The 22,325-nt window shown below is 33.0% G+C and overlaps 1 protein-coding gene across 16 annotated transcripts in view; it reads left to right on the top strand.

Annotated features, from left to right (window-relative positions):
- The window catches only part of N4BP2 (NEDD4 binding protein 2), a 67,001-nt gene that overhangs the window by 7,490 nt on the left and 37,186 nt on the right, over positions 1-22,325 (top strand). For 4 of the 16 annotated variants that reach the window (XR_012501199.1, XM_074348974.1, XM_074348997.1 and 1 more), the window contains 6 exons: positions 1,415-1,514; positions 2,984-3,083; positions 4,741-4,841; positions 14,479-14,561; positions 16,206-16,544; positions 20,169-21,309. Coding sequence is in view for 15 of the 16 variants with exons in the window: in XM_074348974.1 (XP_074205075.1) it covers positions 16,319-16,544; positions 20,169-21,309 (1,367 nt within the window). In the remaining variant the exon portion in view is untranslated. Of the gene's footprint in view, positions 1-1,414; positions 1,515-2,983; positions 3,084-4,740; positions 4,842-14,478; positions 14,562-16,205; positions 16,545-18,650; positions 18,743-19,126; positions 19,206-20,168; positions 21,310-22,325 lie in introns of those variants that run through there. The other 12 variants (XM_074348982.1, XM_074349023.1, XM_074349053.1 and 9 more) reach the window with 11 other exon arrangements.

The following is a 22,325-nucleotide window of genomic DNA, read 5'->3' as shown; positions in this document are numbered from 1 at the left end:
TATATATTCTGGATATTAACCCCTAATCAGGTACATGATTTTCAAATACTTTCATTCCATAGGTTGCCTTTTCACTCTATTGATTGTTTCCTTTGCTGTGCAGAGGTTTTAAGTTTGATGTAGTCCTATTTGTTTACTTTGCTTTTGTTTCCTGTGTTTCTTTGCCATATCCAAGAAATCATTGCCAAGTCCAATGTTATGAAGCTTTCCCCCTATGTTTTCTTCTAGGAGTTTTATAGTTTCAGGTCTTACATTTAGGTCTCTGGCCATTTTGAGTTAATTTTTGTATATAGTGTTACAGAAGGTTCAGCTTCATTCTTTTAAATGTGGATATCCAGTTTCCCCAGCACCACCCTGTTGAGTAGTCTTGGTATCCTTGTCGAAGGTTATTTAGCCATAAATGTAAGTGTTTATTTCTGGGCTTTATGTTTTTTTCCGTTGCTCTTATGTTTGTCTGTATGCCAGTACCATACTGTTTTGATTATAGTATCTTTGTATGTTTTTTAAACCATATACATATTTTAAAAATTGAAATATGGTTAATTTACAATGTTGTGTTAGTTTCAGGTATACAGCAAAGTGATTCAGTTATGTGGTATGTGTGCGTGTGTGTGTATCTATATTCTTTTTCAGATTCTTTTCCATTATAGGTTGTTACAAGATACTGAATGTAGTTCCCTATGCTATACAGTAGGTCCTTGTTTATCTAGTTTCATATATAGTAGTGTGTATTTATTAATCCTAAACTCCTAATTTATCCCTCCCCACCCCCTACTTTCCCCTTTGGTAACCATAGTTTATTTTCTGTATCTGTGAGTCTATTTCTGTTTTGTAAATGAGTTCATTTGTATCATTTTTTTAGATTCCACATATAAGTGATATCGTATGATATTTGTCTTTCTCTGTCTGACTTACTTCCCTTAACATGGTGAGCTCTAGGTACATCCATGTTGCTGCAAATGGCATTATTTTATTCTTTATGGCTGAGTAATACTCCACTGTGTGTGTGTGTGTGTGTGTGTGTGTGTGTGTGTGTGTGTGTGTGTGTAAACACTTCATCTTCTTTATCCATTCATCTGTCATGTCAAGCATTTATGTTGCTTCCATGTCTTGGCTATTGTAAATAGTGCTGCTGTGAACATTGGGGGGCATGTATCTTTTGGAATTAGAGTTTTCTCTGGATATGTGCCCAGGAGTGGGATTATAGGATCATATGGTATCTCCATTTTTAGTTTTTTAAGGAACCATAATATGTTCTGAAATCAGGAAGTGTGAAGGCTCTAGCTTTGTTTTTCTTTCTCAAGGTTGTTTTGGCTATTTGGGGTTCTTTTCTTAATTTTTATCATTTAAAAAGTTTCCTCTTATTTTCTTCCTTCCCTTTACTTAACCATGATTGAATTTTTCTTTTTCTTAGAACACATGTGGACATGTAACCAGATATAACCTTTAAAATATGGAGTGTGGCCTGCTTTATAAAAACTTGGCATGTTTGGATTAGAGGTTTTAAATCAAGGGTTAGTATTTGAATTAAAAAGATTTTTTTTCTTTACTTTGCAGAGGTAAACAAACCAGTTTACTTGCAGCATAGTACACTTAAAAAACTTTGATTAGCAAAATATTTAGACACACAGAAAAATAGAATAGTACCTTGAACTCATGTATATCCACCTTCTAGACTTAATAATTATTAATAACTTTGCTACATTTGCTTTATATATGTATATTTCTATTGTATATATAAATTTCCTGGATAATTTAAAAGTAAATAATGACAAGTGAGATTTTTTGTTCTTTTTTTGATTATTATACATTTGTGTTATAAATGTATATATTTTGGACTTTGATAAATTTCATTTAAAGATTTAGCTTTAAATTTATTCCTTTAAAAATTTATGACATGTTATCTCTGACATATACGTTCCAGAAAAAGTATATTCTATATAACCACAAAACCATTATCCTTCCTAGCAAAATTACCAATAATTCTCTAATATATGATACTCACACCATATTTAGATTTCTCTAATAGTTCCAAAAACATCTTTTATTGCCTTAAAAAAATACCAAAATCCAGTCAAGAGCTACCCATTGCATTTGTTATCTCTTGAGTCTTTTTTTTTTTTTTTTCTTCATTATAGAACTGTCTTTCTTACCTACCCACCATGTTTATCACTCTCCCTCTCATCCTCCATGATATAGATCTGTTAGCTTTGTTGAAAACATCTGACGTTTTGTATTGTGGATAGTTTCTTCATGGTGTAGTTTAACTTTTCCTCTATTCCCTATATTTTCTATAAACTAGACCTTAGGTCTAAAGATGTTTCAGATTCAGGTTAAACATTTTTGGAAGAGTACTTCATTTAGCAGTGCTGTGTACTCATACCGCTTCACTTAGACTCATACAATGTTTAGTTGTCACACCATTTGGATGCTGTGTTGATCACCAGGTCAAGGTGGTGACAACCAGATCATTTTATTGTAAAGTTATGTTTGTCTTTTTACTTCCAGCAAATAACCGGTGGCATGGTACTTTGGCACCAGGTGTATCTGTCATCCCTTCACTTAATGATTTTAACCTTCATTGATGATTGTTGATGATTCTTGATCAGCTATTTAATTGTGGTTTACAATATGGTAATTAGTTTTGGACTCTATTACATAGTTGTCTTCAATAAAGAAGAGGTTTCCCTCATCAGTTAGAGCTATTTTGTTAACCTTGAAATAATGTTTTACTGAAAAGGCAGAATAAATTCTTGGTTCTTTCCGTTTATATAACCATTTCCAGAGTGTAATGGTCTCCTCCTGTGGTAGTGAATGAGTTTGGTCTTTTTAACTTTGCTTTCTCTTTGGAATAGGATTATGTATTTATATTATAAATATTATATATATTTTGGACTTTGATTTGATTCTGAATTATAGTTTGATGTAGATTTGCTTTTGTTATATAAATATATAATATATCATCATTTACTTTTTTTTATAGTAAGAAGACATTATGTTGGATAACAGGAAGAGCTGTAGAATTTGCAGGTATCAGCCGTCACCTTAATAAGCACATTGACAGCATCATTGCCAGACAGATGGTAAGTATTATTAAAGTCATAGAGTATGTATGTTTTACACATAGTTTTTCAAGCTTTTATTTACATATTTGAGTGATTTAAAAAAAATCTTATAACAAGGAAAATGTAATCACAGATTTTGTGACCAGAATTTCTTAGTTTGTGGTTGTATAAAATATGTTGACCCAAGAAATCTAAAGAACTATATTGCGGTTTTCCCATTTAATGTGTGTTTTAGTGTTTTTGCTTCTGAAATGCCACTTCTTGCTGCTTTGTATTTTACACGTTGTAGCCATCCACAAATATTATTTGTGCACCTATTTTATGTATGGGACTATGACTAAAAGCCAGATCGGAGTAGTATGTATCATTCATATTCTCAAGGAACATGGCTAACTGGGGAAATAAACATGTACAGATAAAAATATGTCAGTAAAAGTAATGGTGTGAGACTCTAAGATAACTAAGCAAGATTAGTACCGGTAGTAAGTAATGAAGGATTATAGAAAGTGTTGAAGAATTATAGAGAAACATACCTTCCTGCCACTCTTTAGCCCAAAGCTGTATGTCATTCAGCAACTGGCAATTCCCCATGAGTCTATGTCTCAGCGATGTTTCTGGTTTCTAGATTCTCCCTTCAACTTTTTTATAGCTGCATGGTATACCAAAACATGATTTTTTTTTTTTTTTGGTGCCATGATTTATTTAACCATACTTTATCAATATTTAGAATGTCTTCAGTTTTCACTTCTAATAGTTCTTATGACAGAGATATATTTTAAGATTATTGGTTACCTTAGTTTGGTTACATTTTCTATACATACTGTCTTTTTTGTGACACTCTGGTACCTTGATGAGTTTAGTGTCTTCCTTAGGCTTATCACAGCAGTATTTTGTAGGTAACTTAATCTCCTGTAAAGACTGATTATTTTGGTTGTTAGTAGCAATTGTCTCTGGGAGAGATGTTTTCTGACCTTGTCTGGTATTGTGCCATGTTCTCTGACTTTCCTATACAGAGAGATGCTTTTTGTTTTTGTTCCTTTTTTGATGTTTTTAAAGAGCTAAAATATTAGTAACGTATTTGATTGTATCAATTTTCTTAGACCTATTCTTTCTAGATAGTTGATATTGAGTATTAAATAGAATATCTTTCTTGATTATTAGAGAAATTAATTCTGGATATTTTTCCATAGAGGTAAGTTATTTAAAATTACTAGTCCTTACAGTACACACATGTAACAGACTAATTCATAAAATGATACGGGAAATTTTTTAAGTGTTAGGATGTTCATGATAGAGTTTTCAGTAGGAGGATTTTTTTTTCCCCCAAGTGGTGCTTATTGTATATCCACTTTAAATGGCAGTACTGACCATTGCCATACCATTGTTAGAGTTCATATTCACTATTATTTATAGATTTCATGTTCACCCTCAATTTTTTCTTAGTGGTTAAAAGAACAGTTATCCTTATTTGTTTAAAAAAAAAGCACAAACTAGAGTTGTTAAGACCTCTGCTTACCATGCTGGAATATTGGTAAACTGTGAGCAAATATGTATTAGTTATGTTCTCTCAGGTTAAAATTGAGTAATAGAGTTAGAAACGTTTGGAAAATGTGTATATGAAATTTATATATTCATGGTATCACTATTAATAAAAATTTATATTATTTGTTTTTAGGTTCTTCACTTGAGAATCAGTCCTCCCACATTTCTCCATTATATATCAAAACTTACTTACCCATCCTTATTTCCCATATCCTTTTAGAATATTTAGGTCAGGTATGTATGTAAAGAAGCTGCACAAGCTTGTTTAAACTAGTATATTAATAAGGCTCTTGTTATGAAAAAAGGAAGTTCCATAAGATCAGGTGATAATTAAATGTGAACATTAAGTGAATAAATGGGATTGAAATAAGTTGGATATACAAAGTGATTGGAAGGTAGTATCAGCTACTTATGTTTTTATACATAAGAGTTTCCTCTCTATACTAAATACTGGTTGGATACTTACACTGCTTATATGTTTAGATCTTTTTCCACATAGATAGACACAATGAAAAAAGAGGTGAAGGGCTCTATAGTTTGCTAGCTGGAGGAAGTATACAGGGAAGTACAAGATTTAGCTTTAATTGATGATAGTGATTGTTTTTTCTCCCTATTATGCAAGAATGTATGTATTATAGATTATTTGGAAAATGCAAAAGTAGTATATAAAAAAAGTAGTAGATAAAAATAAAGTTACCATTACCCAGGATTTCCTTTCTAGTCTAATATAGTCCAGTCCCCTTTGGTATCTGTATAAATTATATTAAGTTTTGTGTTTTGCTTTCTTTTTTAACATTGTTAAAAAAACTCCAATTAAGTAGTATCCAAAATATAGTATTTAATGGCTGTATAAAATTCTGTCTTATGAATCTACAAGGATATTGTATTTAGTGTGGTCTAACAAACCTGGGTTCAGATCTTAGTTTTGCTGTTTAAAAGCCTTAAGCCTGATACTTACTTTTTCTAGTCCTTAGTTTTCTTATTTGCAAAATAGGCATAATATTACTTACTGTTTTAAGAATTAAGTAAAATTATGGTCTTAACATTCTAGCTGGAATATGTTAAGTATTTAATACATTATACTATCACCAGAAATTACTTTATCATTCCCTTCTCACCAGATATTTAGTTGTTTTTCAGTTTTCCTTTGTAAAAAGTTCTGGTATTTTCAACATCTCTTTATAAATTCTTATATAAATCTGTGATTTTTTTTTTTATGATGAATTTCTGGAAGTGGAATCATTAGGTCAGTGAATATACAGAACCTAAAATTTCTTGATACATAGTGCCATTTTGCTTTTCAGAAAGGTTATACCAGTTTATACTCATCACAATGTATTGATAATTTTTATTTTACTATAGCCTTGTCAACACTATTATTATTTTAAAAATTACTTTTTATTTAATAGGCACTATAACAATATTTTAATTCCATCTTATTTTATCTTTTAATGTAGTTTTAGTAATGGGGTTAAACTTTTTAATGTTTATTGAGTATTTGTTTCTTCTTAGAATCTTGTACTTACTGCTTTCCCATTCTTTTTGCTTCTTTTCCCCTGCCTTAATCCTTCCTTTATCCAGCAAGAATTGATTGAATGCTTACATGTGCTAGACATTGTTTTAGTACTGGTATTTAATTTTGGTACTTATTACTGTTTAGTGATGGCAATGTAGGAGTGAACAGAATTGACAAAAAAACATTTGTTTTCAAAGAGTTTTACTTTCTAGTGTCAGAGTATACAGACATTAAACAAAATAAACGTCTAAATTATAGAGTAATAATTGCTTTGGAGCAAGAAAATAATAAAGAGGAGATGGAGAGAACTCTTGTGTGTGTACAGTTTTGCATTGGGTGGCTAGGGAAAGCCTCATAAAGGTGCCATGAGTAATGTCTTGTAAGGAGTAAGTCAGGTGGATATCTGAGAGGGGAAGTACATTTCAGGCTATGAATCAAGTGTAACAGCAGTGAAGTTAGAAAATACTGGATGAGTTTAAGAAAGAGCAAGAGGGAGAGTAGCAAGAAATGCTTTGAGAGTTATTAGGGAACCAGACTATTTAGGACTGTAACTAGGCCATTTTAAGAACTTGGGCTTTTGCTCTGCGTGAGGTACGAGCTATTGAAGGTTTTAAAGTAAAGGAGTGCCTAGATTTGACTTATGATCTGTTGATTCAGCGTGGTCCCTGTCAACATTCCATCTGACTTTGCAGCAGTTCACAAGCTGATTCTGAATTTCACATGGAAATGCAGGGGGTCCTGAATGTCTTGGAAAAGAAGAGCAAAGTTGGAAGACTCAGCATTTCCTAATTTTAAAACTAATGGCAAAGCACAGTAATCAAGACAGTGTTCTACTTGCATAAGCGTAGACATGTAGATCAATGAAATAGAATTGAGAGTCAAGCAGTAAACCCTTATACTTACGGTCAGTTGATTTTTCAAGTGGTACCAAGACCATTCAATGAAGAACGAATAGTCTTTTCAACAAATGGTACTGGGGCAACTGGATATTCCACATGCAAAAGAATTAAATGTAAGAATGAAAACTATTAAACTCTTAGAAGAAAACAAAGATATGTATCTTTTTGAACTTGGTTTGGGCAGTGGTTTCTTAGATAGAACACCAAGAGTGTAAATGACAAAAGAGAAAAATAGGTAAATTCATCAAGATAAAAATATGTACTTCAAAGGACACCATCAAGAAAGTGGAAAGACAGCCCACAGACTGGGAGAAAATATTTTATATTTGATTAAAGGACTTGTATTCAGAAAATATAAAGCTCTTACAGCTCAATAATACAGACAAGTAACCCTTATATTTAAAAATGGACAAAGAATCTGAATAGACATTTCTTCAAAGAAGATACACAAATGCCAACAAGCATGTATGTGACAGTCAGCAACATTAGTCATTAGGAAAATGCAAGTTCAAATCACAGTGAGATACCGTTAGGATGGTCACAGTCAAGAAGACAACAACAGGTGTTGGTGAGGACCTAGAGAAATGAGAATCCCCATACAACACTGGTAGATACTGAAAATGGTGTAGCCACTTTGGAATACAGTCTGGTAGTTCCTCAGAAGGTTAAACATAGAGTTACCATATGATCTGAATTTATTTTGAATTTAGAACTGGCAAGATTTGCTGAATGATCAGACATGAGATGGGAGGGAAAGAGGAGGCAAAAACATTTCAGTTTTCTTGGCCTCAGCAACTGAAAATTTCTGTTGCCAGGACTGTAGTTAGGGCAGATCTGTGGTGGAGGATCAGAAGATCACTTTTAGACATGTTTGGTTTGAGATGTCTATTAGTTACACAAAGTGGGGATACTTGTGGGTAGTTTGATGTGGGTTTGGAGTCAGGGAAGAGGTATAGTTTGGAGATGTAAATTAGCATTTTGTTAGCGTTTAAAGCCATGAGATGGAGAGATCACCAAAGGAGTGGGTAAGCTGGGAGCACTCCGCTGTTTCCAAGTTCAGTGATGAGGAAATCCTGAGAGTGGCACTGTTCTGAGAAAAAGTTAATGTTAGGGTGGTCTTTGGTGGAAGGATTTATCAGCTGTGTAAATCCCGCTAATAGGTCTACGCCATTAGATTTAATTTTATTTTCTCAGTGTTGGTATTAGAGAGATATACAATTACAATCCAGCAACCTTGCTAAATTATCTGGGTAATCCAACAGATAATCTGTAGATTCTTTTGGATTTCATATACACTTGATTGTATTGTCTGTGAGTAGCAATGGTTCTATTTCTTCCTTTCCAGTTCTTAGAATTTTTATTTCCTTTTAAGTCTTAATGTGCTGGCCATGCCCTCTGGTACAATGTAGCAGTGTAGAATAGAAGTGGTGATAGCCGTCATTCTTGTCTCATTTCTGATTGTAGATGGAATGCTTTCCATATTTAACAATTAAGTATGAGGGGTGTGTGTGTGTGTGTTTTCTTGGTAAATGCCTTTATCAGTTCCTTTCTATTTCTAGTTTGTGCAGTTTTTTTTATTATGAGTGGATGATGAGTTGGTTTCGCTACATATATTGAGTTGATTTTGTGACTTCTTTATTTTGTTAACATCAGGAATTGCATTGGTTGACTTTCAAATATTGTTAACAACTTTATATTAATAAAAATTCAAGTTGTGATGCATTGTTTTTATCAATCACTAATATAATTTTTACATTTTATGTAACATATCATTCACATAATTTCTGTATTACTACTTTAATATTTTGTTTAGGAATTTTGCATCTATTTTCATGAATAAAATAGGCCTGTAATTTTTCTTTCTTTTAATACCCTTGCAAAGTTTCATTATCAGGGTTATGGTGGCCTCATAAAATGAGTTGGAAGTGTTTCTTGTTTTTCTAGTCTCTGGAAGAGTTTGTATGAGATTGGTATTAGAGATTATTTAGTGAAATTTATTGATGAAGCCATTTAGGCCTAGGGTTTTCTTTGTGGGAAGGTTTTAAGTTACAGATTTCACTTGTTAGTAGATATAGAACTATCAGATCTTTTTTTTTCTTATATCAGGCATGGTATGCTTATTTTTAAAAAAAATAATATGCATTTCATTTAAGTTTAAAATTTATGGGAGTAAAATTATTTATGATGTCTTCATTTTTTTTTTTTTTAATGTCTGTGGGCTTGACAGTGATGTCTCCCTTTTTATCTCTGATACTGGTTATTTGTGCCTTTTCTCTTTTTTTTTGACCACGCTTGCCTGGGACTTATCATTCTTAATAGTGCTTTTTTTAAAAACAGGTTTTTTTTTTTTTCCCCCAAAGAGCTGTCTTTTGACTTTGTTAATCCTCCCTAATGTGTAGCTGTTTTCTGTTTCTTTTTGCTCTTTATTATTTCTTTCTTTCTAGTTTCTTTGAGTTTGATTTGCTGTTTTTTCCCCACCTATTTGTTGGATGCTTACATCATTAATTTTTCAGTCTTTCTTTTTTTCTAATATATGAATTTGTATGCTCTTCTTCTATGCATGACTTTAGTTGTATCTCACAAGTTGGGATATATATAATTTTTATTTGGTTAAAAATATTTTCTAGTTAATATTAATAATTTTAAAAGTTATTAATATTTAACACAATGAATTCTTATTTGATGTAGAAATATATTTCTTAATTTTCAAATAATTGTATTTCTAATTGTATTTTTGCTATTGGTTTCTAGCATAATTCCATGTGTACTTGAAAATAAAGTGTTTTCTGAGGTTGTTTGTCCAGTGTTGTATAGATATAAGTCAAGTTATACTTACTGTGTGGCTCAAATCTATGTCCTTACTGTTTTTGTCTCTCCTTTCTCCTCCTCCTCCTTTGTGTGTGTTGTAGGGGTGGGGGTGAGGGGGTGGGGCCCTCCTTGTTCTAATAGTTACAGAGACAAACGTTTTATTAGTTGAATACAAACTTAGAATTGCTGTTTTCCCAGTGGATTAGACCTTTCATCTTTGACTTTCATTTTTGACATGAAGATCAGTGATGATTTAGATAAGAGCAATTTTAGTGTAGTGGTAGAAGTATTGGGGGCAAAATCCTGCTTGAGAAAGAATGGAAGGAGAGAAATTGGAAACAGTTGCCATATGTTATACATATTTTCCCCTAATTTTTTTTTTTGATAGACAGGTATTTTACATTCATGCAAATGTGGCCAGATGTGTTAGTACTTCTTTTTCTTTGTGACCTCCAATTTGTACTTTTTTTTTATAAAAATAACTTATTTTCCTAAAATGGGATATTCACTTGCCCCATGGAACTTATATTCTAAAACAGTGCTGTCGAATAGAATTTACTGTATTTATGGAAAAGTTTGCTGTTTTGCAATATGATAGTCATTAGCCACATGTAGCTATTGAGCACTTGAAATGTCACTAGTGTGACTGAGGAACTGAATTTTTAATTTTATATGCTTTTTTTCAAAAGCAAACTTTCTCAGATTGTAGATTCACATGCAGTTGTAATAAATAATACAGAGAAATCACCTGTGCTCTTCATCCATTTCCCCCAGTGAAAGAAGCATGTTTGCAAAACTGTTGTATGGCATCTCAACCAGGATATTGATGTTGATACAGTCAAGATACAGAACATTTCCATCACTATGAGAATTCCTCAAGTTACCCTTTTACAGCCATACCCACTGCTCCCCATTCATACCCTCTGCTTAATCTTTGGCAACCAATAATCTGTTCTTTATTTCTATACCTTTGTCATTTCAAGAATGTTAAATAAATGGGGATCATTCAATATATAGCCTTTTGGGACTGATTTTTTTTCACTCAGCATAATTCTCTGGAATTAATTGAGGTCTTGTGTATCAGTAGTATGTTTGTTTCTGTTGCTGACTAATATTTCATGGAATTAAAGTATCATAGTTTAGCCATTTACCCATTGAAGGACATCTGAGTTGTTTTCTGGTTTTTGCTTATAATGAATAAAGCTGCTACAAACATTTGTGTACAGGTTTTTGGGTGAACATAATTTTCCATTTCGCAGACATAGATGCACAGAAGTGCAATTGCTTAATTGTGTGGTAGTTGGAGGTTTAGTTTAAGAAACTGCTAAACTGTTGTCCAAAGTGGCTTTGTCATTTTACATTCTCATCAGCAGCATATGAGCCATCCAGTTTCTCTGCATCCTTGCAGTGATTTGGTGTTGTCATTATTTTTTATGTTAGCCAACTTGGTAGATATGTAAGTAATATCTCATTGTAGTTTTAAATTGCACTTGCTTAATGGCCAGTGATGTTGGATATCTTTGGTGTGCCTGTTTGTCATCTGTATATCCTTTTGGTGTTTTTTTTTTTTTTTTCTGTCCCCCCCCCCCCAATTTTCTAATTATTTGGTTTTGTTTTTGCTGTTGCATTTTGATAAAAATTTTAATACACATTTTAAGATAGTAGTCCTTTGTCAGACACGTGGTATGTGAATATTTTCTCTGTAGCTTGTCTTTTTATCTTTTTAGTAAGGTCCTTCACAGAGCAAAAGTTTTAAATTTTAATGAAGTACAGTTCATCCATTTTTCCTTTTATAGGTCACACTTTTGGTATTTTTGCCTAGCCCTAGATCCTGAAGATTTTTTTCCTTTTTTTTTCTTAAAGTTTTATAGTTTTATGGATTTTAAATCCTTGATCCATTTCGAGGTTTTTTTTTTTTTTTTTTTTTTTTAAATAAAATGTGAGACTTAGGTCGAGGTTTATTTTTTTTATCTGTGGTTGTATACTTACTCTAGTTCCATTTGTTGAAAGGCTATCTTTTCTCCATTGAATTGCTTTTGTACTTCTGTCAAAAGTCAGTTGGACATATTTATATTAGTCTGTTTCTGGGTTCTCTCTTCTGTTTCCAAATCTATAATCTGTTGTCAGATCTATATGTCTGTCCCTCCACTGACACCATACATTTTTGATAACTGGTTTTATAACAAGACTTAAAATTGAGTTGACTGAGGACTCTCACTCTGTTTTCTTTCAAATTGTTTTAGCTATTCTAGTACCTCTGTCCTTCCATGTAATTTAAGAATAATCTTGTCCATATCCACAAAAAGTCTTGCTGGGGTTTTGATAGGAACTGCGTTAAACCTGTATATCAATTTGGGGAAAAACTGACATCTTTACTATGTTGAGTCTTACAATCCATAAATATGCTATCTTTCTATTCATTTACATCTTTTATTTCTTTCATCCCTATTTTGTATTTTCAGCATGCAAGTCCTGTATATGTTTTGCTAGATTTATACCAGAATATTTGATTTTTTTAGCATTTATGAATCATATTGTATTTTTAGTTACAGTGTTCACGTATTCATTGTGGAATATTTAAATATAGTTGCTTTTATGTGTTTATCTTGTATCCTGCACTTTGCTGAACTCACTTACATGTTGAAGGTTTTCTTGATTCCTCAGGATTTTCCACATAGAAAACTATGTCATCTAAAAATAGGGGCAGTTTTATTTTTTCCTTTTGAACGTGTATGTCTTTTATTTCCTTATCTTGCCTTACTTCACGGGCTAGAGCTTCCAACATTGTTCAATAAGAATGGTAAGAGTGGAGATCCTTGCTTTGTTCCCAATCTTAGGAGGAAAGTGTATAGTATTTTACTGTTAAATAAAATGTTATCTGTAGGTGCTCTTAATGAAGTTGAGGAAGTTCTCTTATATTCCTATTTTTCTGGCAGTTTTTAATCAGGAATAGGTGTTGAATTCTGTCAGATTTTTTTCTTCGTTCATTAATATGATTGTGATTTTTCTTCACTAGCCTGTTAATGTGGTGGATTATACTGATTTTTGAATATTGAACCAGCCTTGTATCCCTGGAATAAACCTCACTTAACCATGATGTATAGTTCTTTTTTAATAAATTGCTAAATTCTATTTGCCAATATTTTGTTAAGTTTTTTTTTCTACAGAGCCAATTATTTTATATAAAAACTCTAGAAAGTTCATGACTAGTTATGTTAAGGATTTTTATGTCTGTATTCATGAAGGATATTGGTTTGTAATTATTTTTGTTTTTTTTTTTATACTGGCTTTGTTTGATTTTGGTATAAGGATGACAATACTAGCTTCATAAAATGAGTTAGGAAGTGCCCCCTCTTCTGTTTTTGGAAGAGATTATATAGAGTTAGTTAATTATTCTTAAAAATATTTGGTAGAATTCTCCATTGAAGGCATTTAGGCCTGGAGTTTCTTTTTTGGGAGTTTTAAAATTATGAATTAAATTTCACTAGAAATCATAGGGCTTTATCTACTTCCTGTTGGAGGAGTTGTGGTAATTTGTGGTTTTTGAGAAATTAGTCCATTTTATATAAGATGTCAAACTTTTGCATGTATAATTGTTCATAGTAGTCCCTTAGTCTTTTGGTGTCTGCAGGATCTGTAGTGATGTCCATTTTTTTCATTCCTGATACTGGTAATTTGTGCCTTGTCTCTCTTTTCTTTGTCAGTCTTGCTAGAGGTTTACCAAGTTTATTGATGTTTTCAAAGAACCATCAATTTGTTTCATTGCTTTTTCTCTATTTTTCTTTTTTTAGTTTTATTAATTTCTGCTCTGATCTCTATTATTCCCTACCTTCTACTGGCTTTGAGTTTATTTTGCTCTTCTTTTTCTAATTCTTGTGGTGGGGGCTTAGGTTATTGATTTGAGACTTTTCTTCTTTTCTAATCTATGCATTTAGTAAAAATGTGCTATACATTTCTGCCATTGCTGCTTTAGCTGTGTCCTACACATTTTGATATGGTATGTTTTTATTTTCATTTATTTCAGTGTATATAAAAATTTTCCTTGAGACATCCTCTTTGACCCATGGATTATTTAGTATATTGCTTATGTTCCCAGTGTTTGGGGATTTTCCTATTACCTTTTTGTTACTGATTTCTGGTTTGATTCCTTTGTGGTCAGAGAACATACTTTGTTGTTCTTTTAAGTTTGTTGAGGTTTGTTTTATAGTCCAGGATATGGTCTATTTTGTTATAAGTTCTGTGGGCACTTGAAAAGAGTATGTATTCTGCTGTTATTGGAGTGTTCTATAAATTTTGTTTGATGGTATTGAAAAATTGATGGTATTGTTGTTCTGCATCCTTGCTGATCTTCTGTCTATTTATTCTATCAATTGTTGAAAGAGGGGCATTAAAGTCTTTAAGTATAATTGTGGACTTGTCTATTTCTCTTTTCAGTTCTGTCAGTTTTTGCTTCACTTGTTTAGTGGCTCTGTTGTTTGATGCATACACATTTAAGGTTGCTGTGTTTTTTTTGGTAGACTGATCCTTTATGATTGTATAATGTTCTTCTCTGTCTTCTGGTGATTTTTTATTTTTGCTCCAAATTCTGCTTTATTTGATATTAATACATAAAAATGTAATTTTATTTAATTTTAATTAATTTAAATAGGCACATGTGGCTGGTTGCTGCCATATTGACATTGCAGTTCTGGAAGATGGAGAGAACTATGATACAATAAATTTAATTAGAAGGTAAATTTTGTAGTATGTTAGATGGTGTTAAGGGCAATGGATGATTAGCAGGAAAGGGAGATTGGGAGAAAGTGGGAGATATGATTTTAAATTGGGTAATCAAGGAAAAAAAATCATTGAATGTGACACTAGAGCAAAGATTTCAAGAAGTGAGAGAGTTAGCAATACAAATATCTTGGGGAAAAGTGTATTAAAGGCCAGCAGGGAGGTGGGCCATAGTAAGAACTTTAACTTTTACTCTGAGTGACATGGAGAACCATTTGAAGATTCTGATTCACTCGACTTAAGTTGTATAAAAACCATTGTGGCCGGTGTGTTGAAAATAGATTGTAGGGGACAAGAAGTGGAAGCAGGGAGACCATTTAGGAGACAGGAATTCAGGTGAAAGATGACAGTAGCCAGACCAAATGTTTAGAGCAGGTTTTGGAAAAAAAATTTGGTTTTGGATATGTTATGTTTGAATTGTTTATTAGGTAGATCCAAGTGGAGGAAGTCAGAGTTCTCCAGATCTATGAGTCCCTGCCCTTGGGGAGCTTACGCTTTACTGGAATATGGGTAGTAAATACAATAAATAAATAAAATGGATAAAACATATACAATGTTAGAAGATGTTTTATGGAGAAAGTTCAAATGAGGAAGGAGGGATAATTTTGAGAGACTGACTCCCTGAGAAGATGACAGTTGAGTAATGATAGGAAAGTGGTGAGGGAAATCAATCTTATAGTTACCTGGGAGAATAGTAGTCTAGGTAGAAGGGACCAAATATAAAAGGTCCTGAGATGGGAACATGTCTGGTGTGTTTGAAGAACAAGGAGGCAAAGTATGGCTGGAGTGACATAAGCAAGGGAAAGGAGATCAGGGATGACAGCACCAAAGTAGAAGTGTCTGGGTTACAGGCCATTTTAAGGGATCTTTTACCCTGAGTGAGATGGGAGGGTAGTGGATGGTTTAGCAGGAGAGAGGCATGATCTGACCTGTGGCTTAACTGAGTCATTCCAGTTGTTGTGCTAAATAGACTGAAGGGGGAAGGGTGGAAGCAGGGAGATTGGCTAGGAGATTTTACAGCAATCCAGGCAAGAGGCTGAGTCAGCAGTGGAGATGGTGAAGAATGTTTATATTCTGCATACCTTTTGAGGGTTGCATTGACAAAATTGGCTTACCAGTTGGATGTGGGATGAGAGAGAGTCAAGAATTATTCTAAAGTATTTTACCTGAGCAGTTGGAAGGATAGAGTTGCATTATTTGAAATGCGAAAGACTGGGAAGAGCAGGTTTGGGGGAGGTGATCAGGAGCTCAGTTTTGGACATGTTAAGTTTATGATGCCTATTAGACATGCAAATAAGTGTTCAGTAGGCATTCTCATTATGAATACTGTTTTGTTTTTTAAAAATGAAATAATTATTTTAAAACAGAGAGTATTCACTGTTCTGAAAATATGTTACATTTGCTAATATCTTAATTTTTAACATGTTCAATCCTGGCAAAACTTGAATATTTTGAAGAGAGGGAAATTGATTGCTTTTTGGCTTTATTGCCGGCAGAGTTGATGGTACTTTCTTAGAGTTAAATAAAGATGTCATTCCAACTTTAGACACGGAAATATAACTATATAGTCTGAGTTTTTCTACTTGCTTTCTATTTTAGGTCCTTTTACTGCTGGATTGTGCAAGATATTTAACCCTGTTTTCTTTGAGGTATGACTTAAATATCAAACATCTTAATAAGAAAAGGGAAACATTTTAGTTTTGGAAGTCAGAATGCCAAGGAGAAGGAAAAGTCTTGGGGGAAATCCTTTTCGGAAGACTGCAAACTCTAAGGAAGTTGTATCCAGTGTTACTAGTCATGAGGAGCCAACCACTACTCTTCCTTCCATGTATGAGACAAAAATTGATCAGGAAGAACTCTTCACCAGTATCTCAGAGATGTTTTCTGATCTGGATCCTGATGTAGTGTATTTGATGCTTTCTGAATGTGATTTCAAAGGTGAGACAAAGTTGAGTTTGAACACTTTTGCGTCTATAAGGAGACTTCATGTATTATGCGATGACCAGTAGTAATATAGAAAATGACTACCTTATTTCTATTTTGTTCATCATTTATTGAGTACCTGCTGTGGGTAGTGTACTAATTTTGGTATTAATAGGGATATGAAGAAGAGTAAAGCATATTTTCTGCTTTCAAGAAATGTACTTAGGTGTAAGATAAATGTATAGATATCATATTCTATGTTTTATTTCTTTTTATCTTCCCTCTAGAACAGGTTGGCACTATTGACATTTTGGACCGGATAATTCTTTGTTGTGAGTGGCTTTCCTGTGCATCATAGGATGTTCAACAGCATCTCTGGACTTACCCACTAGATGACAGTGGCACATTCTTCCCCCTCCCCCAGTTGTGACAATTAAAAATGCCTCTATATTGTCATATGTCCCCTGGGGGCAAAATCATCCCCAGTTGAGAACCATTGACCTAGAATATAAGCTCCATAAAGACAGGGGTTTAAAAAACTTTTGATTTACTGTTGTATCTCCAGCCCCTAAAATAGCGAATGATTCATAGTAGGATCACAGGAAATATTGGGTGAAAAGATAATTATAATTGTGGAAATGAGAGCTGATTGAATTGAGAATAGTCGAATAGTGTGGTTTCAAAACATTGGCTTTGGAGTCAAGAAAACTGGGTTGGATTTCCAGCTCTACCATTTAACCTCTCTGGGTCTCAATTTTCTTATCTGTTAATAAGAAAAATAATATCATGTACCTCATAGGACTTTCTTGGTGAGGACTAAGGTTTTGTTTTTCTTGATAAAATCTTTAGTAAGTTATTAATGACCTGTAGTAAATTGGAAGTTACATTTGCAGACAGAGGGGAAACTATCAAACTTGACTGGATGAGTAAATTAGATATTGATGCTTAGTATTGCTACAGGAGATGATTAGTATAAGTTAAAATTATTCTAGATTTGGGAAGTTTTGGTAATGCGTGATAAACTTCCATTTTTTTTTTTACGTTGCATGGTATCTGATGTGAGCATATCTTATCTACCCTGTTGTCTACAATTTTATATGTGACTTCAACATTTATTTCCTAATTTTGATGTGTTTAAAATTTATTTGTTGTACATACAGTAACATAGCAGTGAGGAATTACAAGGAAAATATCCTAACAAAAAACATTTCTCTTTCCAGAATCTTCTCTACACATTGTTTATAAATACTGATATTTTGAGTAGTTTGAATAATAACACTGATAAAATTGTCTGTTCTACTTTTTAAACTTAACCTGAACATTATTTTTCAGTGTTGCTGCAGTCTTTCTATTTAACAGCTTTCTAATATTCCACTGGGTAGTTGTGCTCTGTTTTAAAATTATAATGTCGTTTTACATGAAAAATTAATATTGCAAAGAACATCTTGGTTCAAATAACCTTTTTTGTCTTTTGGCTTTTTTTCTTAGTCCCAAAGTTTTAATTTCTTGTATCACGAGATGAGAACAGTTTTCGGCTCTTGGAAGCATACTGCTCAATTGCCTACTAAAGAGGTGTGCCAGTTTGTAATAACAGCAGCACTGTATAAGTATAGTGGTTTCACCGCAGCCTTTTCAGCATTGAGTGCTATTATTTCAAGATTTTAGGAATAAAATTTTACCTTTTCTTTATGGTATTTTTTATTTTGTTTTGTTTTTAGATAAAGAAGAATGTTGAACATTTTTGTACACAATTGTTCATTAATTCTTGTATTCTTGTGTGAATTGTTCACTGATGTGTTTTTCATTGTTTTTATATACCATTTTAATTTTTTCAACACCGTGTAAGAACTTTTCTTTTGTGTGATGTATATGTCTTGATCTTATACCTATTTTTACTTAATACTGTTTTTCATTATATATACATTAATTTTTTGGTTGATCTTTTCTTTTGTGTTTTTTCTAGCATGTCGATTTTTTTCTTAGAAATACCTCTTCTGTTTGATTTTTTTTTTCTTTTGTCCATGTTTAGGGCTTCTATCCTTTGTAGTGTTGCTATAATCTTCTAATTGGTCTCTCTGCCAGGCTTGCCCCCTCCAATCCCTCTCTGTTTTTCTTCTTAAGGGAACATTAATTGGGTGCTTACTAGGTGCCAGTCCTTGTGCACGCCCTTTTTCATGGATTATCTCATTTAATCCTCACAACAAACCTATGAGGTAGGTACTTTTATTATCCCCATATTGCAAATGAGAAAATCAAGGCTTAGAAAAGTTAAGTAACTTGTTCAAAGTGTCATCGCCAGCAAGTAGGGATTTAAATGTCATTCTGACTCCTTATTAGAGAGCTGTTACCTACTGTGCTGTGCTGTTTCCATTTTTATCTTCCTTAAAATAAAACAAGGTAAAACACAAAAATAATATTTAAAAAATCCTCAAGTTTCAGATGCTTAACAATTCTAATGTCTCTGTGTTTATGTTATAATGGAAAGAGCTCTGCATTGGAGTCAGATGTCCCAACCCTGGCTCTGTCCCTTATTATCTGTGTGACTTGGGCCAAGTTAATGTACATTCTGAACTTCATTCTTTTCATCTGTTTGCTAGGAATACTATCCCTCATAGGATAATTTGAAGATTCAGTGAGGTGATGTGTATGAAGCTTCTAGCCCAAATGCTATGACAGGTAGTTTCCCTTCAAGTTCCCTTAGAAAATTAAGTTGATATTTCCTACCATGACATACAGGACCCTTTCCAGTTTCACTCGATCTCCCTTTCCAGTTTTATCTCCTTTTTTTATCTGCCATACTACCATGTACTCACATTCCAACCAACTATCTTAATACCTTAAACATATTTTGGTTTTCAAGACTGGCTTTACCTTTCCCTTCTGTGACTGACAAGTTTCTTTTTAATCTTCAACTCCCAGTTCACATACCGCCTTTTGTGAAATCTTTCCTTACTCTCCTATAAGGCTGCTAAGGCATTTGTATGTTATTAAAAGTATGCATTATTTCATCTTTATTATATTATAATGTAATTGTCTTCTAATGTAGTTAATTATCTTTAATTGCTTCTGTTAGACTGCAAACATCCTTTGAGTATAGTAAAAAATTGTCTTATTCATTTTTATACAAAGTATGTCTGATACGTAGTACATGCTCATACATATTTTTTGATTAAGTGAAATTCATAGCATGGACCATATAAACATTAGATTTACTAGGAGAGTACTTAAAATACTTCATACTTAAAAGGACATGCAGAGGGTAAGTATTCATTGAATAAATCAACTGGTTTTAGGATTTTATAAAAAACCCTAATACATACAATTACAGATATTTTATATTTATTTGGTAAATTAATTAGAGAATATCTACGTGATGGCAGTTCACTAGCCTGGGTTATTATTGTTTGTCTGAAAGTAACAACACTGCATTTCTCCATCATTCAAACCTTTCCCTCATACAGACAGGTATATTAATAAAATATTAATTCAAAAATGACTTGAATATTTATAAATTTTTCTATATTTCATTCAATGCAAAATCTAGTATAATTTTATGTGGGTTTTAATCAAATTATATTTTACTGTTTTCTATACATATAGATACATTTTGTTGTTGTTATTGTTGTTCTTGTTGTACAGTTGAAAATGCCATGGATTGTCTGTTAGAATTATCTACCACTGATGCTAAGATAGAAGACTCTTCTTCAAAAAGCTTAATTTCTTCTGAGAACCAAGTCAGCGCAGCTGGTTGTGCAATAATGGAAAAGTGTCCTCCTGAAGAAGAGAGTGAAGATTCAAAAATGGATTCATTTTTGGACATGCGGCTAACTGAAGACTTGGATTCCTTAATACAGAATGCTTTTGAGAAATTGAACTCTTCTCCTGATGACCAAGTCTGCTCATTTTTGCCTTTGCAAGATGTTAATAGTTTTAGTGACCCGAGTGCATTTATAAATTCAGATTCAAATAATACGACTCCTATTCTTTCTACCCAAAATATGGATTTGAACAATGAAAATTTAGAGAATCCTGCCTCTGCATTATGTTCAAATTCCTTAACTTCACGTTCAGTTTCAGATGAGTCCAAAAGTTTTACAAAGGATAATACTTTGGCATTGGAAGATTCTCTTCTTACCAGTTCTTTAAATGTAGCAAATGATGCTATGGCAAGTTGTAGCAGTCAAATTCAGAAAGAGATTTTAGAATCTGAGTGTGCTGAGACTCAGTTCTCTCAAGCCCCTGTGGATGTGGATGCCGGCGAACCTCAGGCTCCTTTAAACCTTACTGTGCAAAATCCGGGGCTTGGTTTATTAAGTACAGGTGGAGATCAGAAATCTATTTCTGTCCCTGATGTGTTTGTACCTTCTGAAGAATTCAGTTTCCAGCCACACAAACATACTGAGCTGCCACCGAAGGGGAAGGATGTGAATTTCTGCCCAGTGCTTACCCCTCTCCCTCTACTGCTGCCGCCGCCACCTCCTCCACCGATGTGGAATCCGATGATTCCTGCTTTTGACCTCTTTCAAGGAAACCATGGCTTTGTAGCTCCCGTTGTAACCACAGCTGCACACTGGAGGCCTGTCAACTATACATTTCCATCCCCGGTTATTTCTCACACTTCCCCAACAAAAGTATGGAGAAATAAAGAGGGAACAAGTGCTTATCAAGTACAAGAAACTCCAGTTTCTCAGGTTGTAAGAAAGAAGACATCATCTTATATTGGACTAGTTCTTGTTCTTCTCAGAGGGCTTCCGGGATCAGGAAAATCTTTTTTGGCAAGGTATGAGGTTTAATTGAATTTAAAAAAAAAAAACAGTATAATGCATGAACTTGAACATTTATAACAGCATGAATATGTGAAATGTTTTTGCTTAATAGAGATGGTTACTAATTTTTTCTAACTTTGTAGCTAATAGTACTGTTTCTCCACAAGTTTTTCACTGAATTCTTTCATCTCAGAATATTATTTTGAGAAGCAGAATAGAAGAAAAAATTAAAGATGATTCTAAGATTATGAGCTTGTGAAATGAACAGAAATAAGTTCATGTGGAAGAGAACTAATTTGAGTGGGAGAAAGATGAAATCAACTTTGATTACAGAGATAAAGGTCCATAATTGATTTTGAATTCAAGGAAGTCTTACATAGAAGGATTCTACTGGTAATTGGAAATTTGGGATTGTAGCATGTTAAATAAAATTTTAGAAATGTGTGATTTGAAGGAAGAGAACACAGCATGAATCACTGGTAGTCAGAGAACTTCAAATTTTCAATTTTATTTGTTGCAAAATATGGTACTCTCAATTATTTTGTTTTATATATCTGTATGTATCCCTTTTATAGTTAAGTTCCATTGTGGATTCCTTGGTCTGAGAGACTAGAGTCAGAGTTAGAAGCAGCTTTGTTGTGTTTTCACTTGTTAAAAAGTACTGTTTTCAGAATCTCCGCATCCCCTTTATTTTTTAAATTCTGGAATATTTACATCTAATATGCTTTATTTGCCAGTGTTTTTCCTCTTCCTTCCAAATTTTAACTCTTTGTTCTCTTCTGTTCTTAGCTAGGTCTCTTCTATTTGATCCTAGGTGTACCTAGTCTTTGTGAATTTATATGTGCCTTGGAATGTCCTTGATGAGCTCATTTTCAGTTGTTCTTTAAAGTGCTTTCTTAGTCTAGATATATCTTTCAATAGATTTCCATATAGTCTATTTATACACTTTTAAGTATATTCTGTAGACATAGGCTTTCTCATTGATTTAATGACTACAACAATAAAAACCATTTTAATTTAGTGTTACAGA

Source organism: Camelus bactrianus, chromosome 2 (assembly GCF_048773025.1).
Source record: "Camelus bactrianus isolate YW-2024 breed Bactrian camel chromosome 2, ASM4877302v1, whole genome shotgun sequence".
Classification (NCBI taxonomy): Eukaryota; Metazoa; Chordata; class Mammalia; order Artiodactyla; family Camelidae; genus Camelus; species Camelus bactrianus.
Note: the sequence above shows the minus strand (reverse complement) of the source record. Positions and strands in the feature narration are given on the sequence as shown.